This window comes from Chiloscyllium plagiosum, chromosome 6 (genome assembly GCF_004010195.1).
Source record: "Chiloscyllium plagiosum isolate BGI_BamShark_2017 chromosome 6, ASM401019v2, whole genome shotgun sequence".
In the NCBI taxonomy this organism is placed as follows: Eukaryota; Metazoa; Chordata; class Chondrichthyes; order Orectolobiformes; family Hemiscylliidae; genus Chiloscyllium; species Chiloscyllium plagiosum.
The window spans coordinates 88,970,085-88,980,966 of NC_057715.1; the positions used below are offsets into that span (position 1 = coordinate 88,970,085).

Below are 10,882 nucleotides of genomic sequence, written 5' to 3' on the forward strand. Positions count from 1 at the left end.
AACTTCAAGAGAGTAATGGGGCAGAGGTAAGTGTAGTGGCCATCGCTAAAAAGAAGTTGCTCGGGAAGCTGAAAGGTCTGAAATTGGATAAATAACTTGGACCAGTTGGACTATACCCCAGAGTTCTGATTAAGATAGCTGAAGAGATTTCGAAAGGTTTTCGTGGTGATCTTTCAGGAATTACTGGAGTCAGGGAGGTCCAGATGTCTGAAAAAAGGCTAATGCAACACTCCTGTTTAAGAAGGGTAGGAGGCAGAAGACAAGAAGTTGTAGGCCATTTAGCCTGATCTTGGTCATTGGTAAGGTTTTAGAGCACATTGTTAAGGATGAGATTGTGAGTACTTGGTAGATCATGGCAAAATATGGTTGACTCGGCACAGCAACTTCTAGGGGGTATCATACCTGAGAAATCTATTTGAATTTTTTGAGGCGTTAATGAGCAAGTTAGACAAAGAATCAATAGATGTGATCTATTTGGATTTCCAGAAGGCCTTTGACAAGCCTTTCCCACAAAAGAGGCTGCTAAATAAGATGAGAGCCCATGATGTTATGGGCAAGGTTCTGGCACAGTTAGAGGATTGGCTTGCTGGCTGAAGGGTCTCGTTCAAGATTGCAGCTGGTGACTAGTGGAGGTCTGCAGCGATCTGCATTGGAACCACAAATATTTACTTTATGCATTACGATCTGGATGACGGAACTAAGAGCATTGTTGGAGGTGGCACAAAGATAAATAGAGGGGCAGGTAGTTTTGAGAAGCGGGGAGGCAACAGAAAGACTTGGACAGGCTAGGGAAGTCGGTAATGAAGCAGCACAAGGAGCATAATGTGGGAAAGTGGGAGATTATTCACTTTGGTAGGAAGAATAGAAACATAGGCTGTGTTTTTTTAAAAGTGGAAAGGCATCAGAAATATGAAGCTCAAATGACCTTGAAATTCCTATTTCAGGATTCTCTTAAAGTTAACATGTTAATTGTACTGTTTGGAAGGCAAATTAACATTCATTTCAAAAGGGCTAAAATACAAGGGCAGAGGTGTACAGCTGAGACTATATAGTTCTCTGGTCAGATTGAATTTGGAATATTGTGATCTGTTTTGGTCTCCATATGTAAGGAAGGATGTGCTGGCCTTGGTGGAGGTTCACAAGAATTATCCCAGGAATGAAGGGCTTGTCATATGAAGAGGATTGTGGGTATATACTCAAGGGAGTTTAGAAAGATGAAGAGAGGCTCTGATTGAAACTTACTGAGGGACCTGGGTATAGTCGTTGTAGAGAAGATGTTTTCACGCGCAGGGGAGACGAAGTCCCTAGGGCGCAACCTCAGAGTGAAGGAATTACTCTTTTGAACTGAGATGAGGAATTTCTTCAGCCAGAAGATGGTTAATTTGTTGAGCTCATTGCTGCAGAGCATTGTGGAGGCCAAGTCAGAATGTATTTATGAAAGAGACAGAGATAGGTTCTTGATTGGTAAGGGGATCAAATGTTATGGGGAGAAGGCGGGAGAATGGGGTTGAGAAATATATCAGTCATGATTGAACAGTGGAGCAGTTTTGTTTGGCTTGAATGGCCGCATTCTGTACCTGTGTCTTCTAGTGTTAGGGAAATCGTGATATGTGAATTGATGGGATTGAAGGCAGATAAATCTCCAGGACTTCTCAATCTACATCCAGAATACTGAAGAAAGTGGTTTGAAGAATGACGGATACATTGATGGTTATCTTCCAAGATTGTGTAGACTCTGGAATGGTTCCTACTGGTTGCTGGGGAGCTAATGTAACCTCTCTATTTAAGAGGGAAGACAGAGAATTAGTCAGCCTGACGTTGGTAGTCGGGACAATGCTAAAGTCCATTACAAAAGATTTAACAGCTGAGCACTTGGAAAACAATGGCAGGATTGGACAGAGCCAGCATGGATTTACAAAAGGGAAATCATAATTGACAAACCTTCTGGAATTCTTGAAGGATGCAACTTGTAGGCTTGATGAGGGGGAGACAATGTACATGGTTTATTTGGATTTTCAGAAAGCTTTTTACAAAATCCCACGTACAAGATTACAATGTAGAATTAAAGTACTTGGCATTGGTGGGAGATGTTTTGAGATGAATGGAAAACTGGTTGGCAGACAGGAAACGGGGTGTAGAAATAAATGTGTCTTTTTCTAAATTGTAGGCAGTGATTAGTGGGATATTGCAGGGATCTGTGCTAGAATCCCAGCTAATTTGCAAGATCTATTCATGATTTAGATGAGGGAACTGAATACAATATCTCAAAAACCATATTATAATATCTAAATAAAGAGAAGTTTGTAGATACTTGACAAGGTTCCTCATGGTAAACTGGTTAGTAAGGTTAGATCACATGGAATACAGGGAGAACTAACCACTTAGCTACAGAATTCACTCAAAGGTTAAAGGCAGAGGATCGTGGTGGAAGATTACTTTTCAGACTGGAAGCCTGTGACCAGTGCTGTGCCACAAGAATTAGTGATGCGTCATTGCTTTTTGTCATTTATATAAATGATTTGGATGTGAATATAGGGAGGTATAGTTAGTAAGTTTGCAAATGACACTAAAATTGCAGATGTAGTGGACAATGAAGGAGATTACCTCAGACTAGAACAGGATCTTGATCAGATGAGCCAATGGGCTGAGGACTGACAGATGGAGTTGAACTTAGATAAATGTGAGGTGTAGGCAAATGAGGGCAGGACTTATACACTTAATGGTAAGGTCTTGGGAAGGTTGCTGAATAAAAAGACTTTGGAGTACAGGTTCATAGTTCCTAGAAAGTGGAGTCACAGGTGTGGACAGAATAGTGAAGAAGGTGTTTAGTATGCTTGCCTTTATTGGTCAGCACATTGAGTATAGGAGTTGGGCAGTCATATTGCAGCTGTACAGGAAATTGGTTAGGCCACTTTTGGAAGATTGTGTCCAACTCAGGTCTCTCTGCTATAGGAAGGATGTTGTGAAACTTGAAAGGGTTCAGAGAAGATTTACAAGGATATTGCCAGTGTTGGAGGGTTTGATCGAAAGGGAGAGGTTGAATAGGCTGGGATTATTTTCCCTGGAGTGTTGGGAATCTGAGGGGTGACCTTATAGAGGTTTATACTATCATGAGGGTCGTGGATAGGGTGAATAGACAAGGTCTTTTCCCCAAGGTCGTGTAGTCCAAAATTAGAAGGCACAGATTTATGCTGAGAGGGGTAAGATTTAAAAGGGACCTAAAGGGCAACTTTTTCACATAGAGGATGTATGGAATGAGCTGCCAGAGAAAGTGGTGCAGGCTGGTGCAGTTCCAACATTTGAAAGGCATCTAGATGGGTATATGAATGGGAAGGGTTTAGAGGGATATTAGCCAAATGCTGGCAAATCGGAATAAATTTATTTAGACTATCTGGTTGGCATGGACAAGTTAGATCAAAGTGTCTGTTTCCATGTTCTCGATCTCTGATTCTATGATATTAGCAGGAACAGAGGAATTGAATGATCAGACAGGATCATGATAAATGGTGGAGCAGACTTGAAGGGCCGAATGATCAACTCCTATTCCCATTTTCTGTGATCTTGCGAGAGGGCGTGATCACGTAAAACACTTACATTCAGTAGGCCTTACACTGAATCACAAACTTGAATTTTCTTGGGATTCCATCTGCTTCCTCGGTTAAGTTGTCAGCAAAGATGGGATACAAACTGATACCCAAAAAACCAAAGTGGTCAAGGACTTCTCGACTCCAAAGTTGTTACATGGGTTTGCGATGTTTTTGTAAGTACCGTGAATTACGTAGCTACGTTTTTCTCATACCTTACTTCTGTTACAGAACCTTTCAGAAATCACTTAAAGAAATTATTGGTATGCTATTGATGTGCAGAGTAACAGAATCTTTCAACACATTAAGGATATGTTGAAATGCAGTCCATCATATTCCATGATTATTGCTGAGAGTGTCCCAGCCACAGGTATTGGGCTGGCCCTTTTTCAGGAGCAGCCAGAAAGGTATTGAAAACCTATATATTATGCTGAAAAGTATTAGGGGTGGCTCAGTGGATAACGCTGCTGTGTCATAGCACCAGGGGACCCGGGTTCAATCCTAGCCTTGGGTGTCTGTCTTTGTGGAGTTTGCATGTTCTCCTCTTTGCGTGGGATTCCTCTGGGTGCTTCAGTTTCTTCCCATAGTCCAAAGATCTGCAGATTAGCCAGTAGGTAAATGTGTGGTTAGGGGGCTTGGTCTGGGTGGGATGGTCTTCGTCAGGTCGGTGCAGACTTAATGTGCCAAGCGACCTCTTTCCACAATGTAGAACTTCTATCAGATATAGAAGCCCAGTACACTGTAATTTGAGAATAAGCATTAGGGATTGCACGGGTTCATGAAGATTTTTCTGATTACATTCTGTGCCTCACAGTCTAATCATTCACATTAGGTCACCTTGCTCGATGGAAAATTGTAAGCAATTATGCCTTTTCTTCTACAACATTTTCCATTCAGACTTATGAGGTTTTCTGCATGATTCAGTATGGTCAAGACAGGTATCCAATGTTAGCAGATGCTCTTTCCAGAACTACAGTTAATGTACTCACATATGATACTTGCTGTTTATGTACAAGTATGGAACAAAAGGGTAACCTAAAGCTCAGTTCACAGACCCTACCAATAAGAATGATCTTAAACACATGTCTTGTTTCTCTATTGTCGAGGATTTACTAGTTTTCAATGATTGATTGAAAATTTCCCATTCAGGTGGAATGACATTCTTCAGACAACATGCAAGTACACTTGGACCTAACCAAGAGCAGAGAAAGAGCTCTTGGAGCTGTTTCATTGTTAGGGATCTCAGAACAGTTTCACAAAGTTTTTTTTTTAAACTTCAAACAAACATTAGTGACCACCAAAATGTTTGGGAATGCATTGTGAGAGATGTTTGTTATCCGTGGTACGCGAGATGTTGTTTCCAACAATGACCCAAAATTTATTAATGAGATGTTTAATGCATTTTCAAAGACGCTGAGCTTTCAACAGGTCACAAATTTGTCAAGTTACCTTCAGTCCAATAGAGAGGCATAAAGAGCATTTCAGACAGTGATAAATCTGAAGAAAAAAATCCTGAATTATAGTGCTCTGCTAACTTACTGCTCCACTGTCCTCAGGGCTATCCTTATCAAAATTGCTAATGCAGTGTAAAATGAAAACTCAACCCTCTCAGTTTCCAAGAAATAGTAGTCAGGCAATTCATTTCACTTCCCAAAATACACACTAGTTCTCAAGTTGGCAAGTGCAGAACCGTAATAAGCATTACATTTAGACAATTCTTTATTCAAAATCCTGAAATCTGAAAAGCTCAAAGTCTGAAGGTTTTTTTGTGAAGTTTTCTTTCTCATTAACAAGGTTGTTTGGCGTGCAAACAGTAAATCCAAGTCGACATCAACTCGATGCATGTCATTCAGCTGCAACATGGGGTTGCGGTGGGAAGTGGCCCAGCACTGGCAGGCCTCAATTCTGTTTCAGGGACTCTGAGTCTGCTCATCTAGTAAGAGTTTTAAAAATTTCGCCATCAAACTGTCACTTATTCTAAAATTCGAAAAATTCCGAATTCCAAAAACCAGCTGGTCCCGAACATTTCAGATAAAGGATTACCCCTACATTCATGCCTTTCATGGTACATAGGCAACAATTCTGAATATGAGACCTTCATAAAAAAGGTACTGTTACTGAGCAACTGCCTGGGCAACACTGATCATACCTTTGGGACAATCACAGGCCATGTCCAACACAACCACCGTCACCTCACCTTATTGTTCCAGCCTACACAATTATTCTTATAGGAATCCCCTGCTCAACTGGGACAAAGTTAAATACTACCAGCTATGTGCTGCAACATCCCAGTACCTCGGAGTCTCCAGAGTTGACACTACCCAGTCAGGGCATGTGACCAGACCGCCGGATCGATTGAATCTCTGATGTAACAGAAGACGAAAAGAAGGATCGCTAACTTTACCTCCAGTACCTCTATACCTTGTCGTAGTCTTTCCCCACCCTATCTGTGGATTCAGATGAATCATGATAAGACTTCATGTGCACAACTGCAAATCAGTTATTATGACTGGAAGAAATCTTGGGAGGGGTTTGGAGTAAGATGTTTGTGTAACCTAGAGCAACCTTGTAATGATGTCATAGAGGTATATATCATTGATCTTAAATATCACTGTGTTGGTGGACTTAGCTACATATTAGGTAAACCTAGACGAGACTACAGCCCTGTCTCTGAAAGACTGACATGAGCACGTGGACATGAATACATGGAGAATGTCGATTAGTCCTCAACAATGTAACTGTGTTCAGAGCTTGGTATATCTATGATTACTTTGTATAGCAGTATTTAGTATTTTATCATGATGGAGGGTGATAGCAAACTTACTTTATGCAGTCATTCCCAGCCTCCATCTCTGTGTGTCAGTAAGGCTTCAAGCATCTAGATCCATTTCCTACGCAGTCACTATGCTTTGCATCTCCCAAGGTCTCCACCCAACCATCCATATGAGCCTGCACCCGGCCCCCGACATGTGGTGACCATACCAGGTGTGATCATACACTGTCCCCGCAGCCTCCCCAACTACACCCTGCTTTGAAGCAAGGGTGCACCTGAACATGGCCAAACCCTCTTTACACATGACTGTTTTCAACTATACGAGGAGAAAGTGAGGACTGCAGATGCTGGAGATCAGAGCTGAAAATGTGTTGCTGGAAAAGCGCAGCAGGTCAGGTAGCATCCAAGGAACAGGAGAATCGACGTTTCAGGCATAAGCCCTTCTTCAGGAATGATTCCTGAAGAAGGGCTTATGCCCGAAACATCGATTCTCCTGTTCCTTGGATGCTGCCTGACCTGCTGCGCTTTTCCAGCAACACACTTTCAGCGTTGATTTCAACTATACTTTACCATATCCCCCCCCTTTATAAATACAATGGCTTCTACTTTATAATTGTCATTCACACCCTTCTCCCAGCTTGCAGCCTCGAATCATCACTTTCTGTAGCATTGGTCCTCCTGTACCCTGGTTTCTCTAGACAGACTAATGGATTAACAATGGCCTGCCCACTTGAGCAAACCAACTGTACAGTCCTGCATGAGAAGTGTCCAGACACCTGATCGATGCCTGCACATCTCTTCAACTGCAGTAGACTGGCTGCTATGGATCTACAGAACTTAGCCTGACTCCATTCACTGATCAAGAACACTCCATCGAGATGGCTGACTTTGGCCAATCCAGATTCGGAGACTTATTGGGCTGGGATTCCCTGATTGATGGGTGATTCCATAGACTTTGGTGAGGACAACAATCCAAAACCTTTGCTATATGGCTGCTTGCTTTCTGCACATGCAGTGTATTTGCCATGTAAGCTTCTGGCACATGGCGTAGGTGTGAGCTTGATGCAGTATAGTGTGCAGTAAGATGCACTCAACCTGAGGATTGCTGACCAGGAAAGCAAGCTGCTTGGTTGTGTGGCTACGCTAACTGGCAAAGGCAGGAATGATGTGAGCATCTAAGTCAGTGATCACTAAAACAGCTCGTGACCAGCTTTGAGGTGCAGCTTAGTCCAGTCCATGAGCTGGGTGCCTGCCCTTACCTGCATTGTATCCTTGCAGCAGTGTTTCAATGATAGTTGCTACTGTATCCTTAAATACAAGACTGTCCTCCTTAAACAATCTGCAAGAGGGAAAAATGTTGCCATGCAGATACTGAAGGGTTGGCAATTTTTGGATTGCATTTTCCATGGATGACAGGTATATTTCATTGATGCCTACGATGTCCCAAGATGCTGTTGTGTGGTGAAAGTATGCTTTCAATGCTCTTTACAGCCAGCATTGAGCTGAGGTTACCAGGTACCTACTCTTGACTTCCACATCAAGAATACCCAGTGTCTAGTTAGCTCATGGTGGGCAGTAGGAAGGGAAGCGGTGTATAAATAAGACAAGATAGGCAGTTATATGGTCATTAACAAATAATCTCCCTTCATAGGCAGTTTGCCACTGATATCATAGAACCCGTATAGTGTGGACACAGGCCCTTTGGCCCAACAAGTCCACAGCGACCCTCAGAAGAGCAATCCACCCCCCTTCCCCATATTTACCCCTGACTAATGCACCTAACTTCCACATCCCTGAACACCATTGGAAATTCAGCACAGCCAATTCACCTAACCTGCATATCTTTGGACTGTGGGAAAAACCAGAGCACCCACAGGAAATGTACGCAGACACGGGGAGAATGTGCAAACTTCACACAGACAGTCATCCAAAACTGATATCAAACCTGGGTCTCTGGCACTGTAAGGCAGCAGTGCTAACTACTGAGCCACTGTGCCGGCTGAGAATTTTACCTTAATGCTCAGGAATTAGTTAAAAGATGCAGTGATTTATCCACAACACTGAGATAGGTCTTGCTGCACTTTTCATGTGAATCTGCCACATTTCTTGCCATATCCTACATTATTCAGGACCCAGCAAGATTTCTCTCGAAGTGTAATAAATAGTGTTTGAAGTATAATCCTGACAACATTTCTTGACTGTTTTCTGTTGGGCCAATGTGTCCAGAACCCATCTCCTATAGTGGCACCATGATGAAAGATTTGGCACTATATATTTCTTAGTCTGCAAGATCAACAGAATGTATTTAAGGTAGCAAAACTTTGAAAGGTGCAAGTGGCATGTTTTTCAAAGGTGGACTATGAAAGCTTATTATTAAGATAGTGTTAAGAGCTTTACCGTGATTCTAACTTGCAAAAAGCTACACTTCGACTGACGCAGGAAGAAATTAAAAAGATATCCCCACTTGTCTTCCTCAATGTTATGAACACAAATCCCTATGCATTCCTGAAACAAAATTTAAGTTGGTCTGCACAAGCAGCAAGGATCAAGAATTCTGTTCTGAATAGTCAATTTTTGGAACTCACTGTTTCTATTTCTTAGGGATATGTTATTCATTTACATAACCATAATGATCAATAATTTTACAGTTTGCAATATTAATAGATTCTTTATCCTTTTCACTCTTAAGTTTTAAAAATACCAAGCATGTTATTAATATAGTTTTGCTAATTAATTAATACTTGTTTTCCACTAAGTTCCATTTTTCCTCCATTTATCTTTTCAATATTTGCTTAAAAGAATTCTTAGAACACAAAAGTTTTGAAAAATAATTTGTTTTACATCTTATTTTAATACTAATTGTGATTTTAGTACATTGACCTAATTCTATTCTTGCATGATATGGGTTGTATGCTCTGATTTCAATTAATTATTATGTTGTATTCGTTAGTTTGTCGGAGAATTTTAAGCATTTTATAGACCAGTATTGTGACATTTTCTTGCTTTGTTGAGCACACTTTTTAAATTTTCACCAACAGTCCCAATGTGCTCAATATACGGCGGATAGAAGAGAAGAAGAGAAGATGTGCGATCATCTCATTAGTGCTGCAAAGCATCGAGATCATGTTACAGCCAATCAGCTAAAACAAAAGATTCTCAACATCCTTACAAACAAGCATGGTGCATGGGGTACCATCTGTCTGAGGTAGGTTTTTATTACTTGTAGAAAGCTGTTATGCAGAACAGTGATTTCAATACCCATGTTGGAATTGTGCAGGCATGATGTAGTTTGATTGTCTGACACTTTCTGAAAAAGTCATGTGTTATGAAAGCGGCTGATGATGTGGTGTCATAAAAGTAGGTTACAATATGCTTAGGGATATGTTTTACATTTATATATAATTTCACAAGGTATAGCATCACTGGCTAGGTCAACATCTGTTGCTGACCTTTACCTGTCTTTGAGAAAGTAGTATCATCTTGCACTTCTGTAGTTTATGTGGTGTAGGTACATCCATATTTGTGTTGTGGAAGTAGATCCAGGATTTTGACTCCACGAAAGTGAAAGGTTAACAACATGATACCAAGTCAGGATGATGTGTGGGTTGGAGAGGAACATGTAGGTGGCGGTGTTACTTTGCCTTTGCTACCCTATCCTCAGAGACAAGGTCATGGGTTTGAAAGGTGCTGTCGAAAGTGCCTTGATGAGTTACTGCAGTGCATTGTTTCAATGTTACATATGGCTGCCATTGTGCATCATTTGTGGAAGGGCGGCACGGTGGCACAGTGGTTAGCACTGCTGCCTCACAGCGCCAGAGACCCGGGTTCAATTCCCGCCTCAGGTGACTGACTGTGTGGAGTTTGCACGTTCTCCCCGTGTCTGCGTGGGTTTCCTTCGGGTGCTCCGGTTTCCTCCCACAGTCCAAAGATGTGCAGGTCAGGTTAATTGGCCATGCTAAATTGCCCGTAGTGTTAGGTAAGGGGTAAATGTAGGGGTATGGGTGGGTTGCGCTTCGGCGGGTCGGTGTGAATTGTTGGGCCGAAGAGCCTGTTTCCACACTGTAAGTAATCTAATCTAATCTAAGTGAATGTGGTGAATGGAATGTCTGCAAAGGCATGCTTTGTCCTGGATGTCTGGAAAGTCTTTGGAATAGTTCACATCAAGACAAATGGAAAATATTCCACGAGACACCAGTTGTGTCTTTTGTAGGTGTTAGACAGACTTTGAGGAAATAGAAGGTGAATTTCTGACAGCAGAATTCCCAGTTTCTGGCTAGTTCTTTGTAGCCATAGCATGTATATGGCTGGAGGAGAAAGTGAGGTCTGCAGATGCTGGAGATCAGAGCTGAAAATGTGTTGCTGGAAAAGCGCAGCAGGTCAGGCAGCATCCAGGGAACAGGAGAATCGATGTTTCGGGCATAAGCCCTTCTTCAGGAATGAGGAAAGTTTGTCCAGCAGGACGTCGATTCTCCTGTTCCCTGGATGCTGCCTGACCTGCTGCGCTTTTCCAGCAACACATTTTCAG

The 10,882-nt window shown here is 41.9% G+C and overlaps 1 protein-coding gene across 1 annotated transcript in view; it reads left to right on the forward strand.

Annotated features, from left to right (window-relative positions):
* nbeaa (neurobeachin a) overlaps window positions 1-10,882 on the forward strand; it is an 849,844-nt gene that overhangs the window by 462,942 nt on the left and 376,020 nt on the right. Inside the window, exon 38 of the mRNA XM_043692709.1 lies at window positions 9,396-9,562. Coding sequence (XP_043548644.1) covers window positions 9,396-9,562 — 167 coding nt within the window. The remainder of the gene's footprint in view (window positions 1-9,395; window positions 9,563-10,882) is intronic.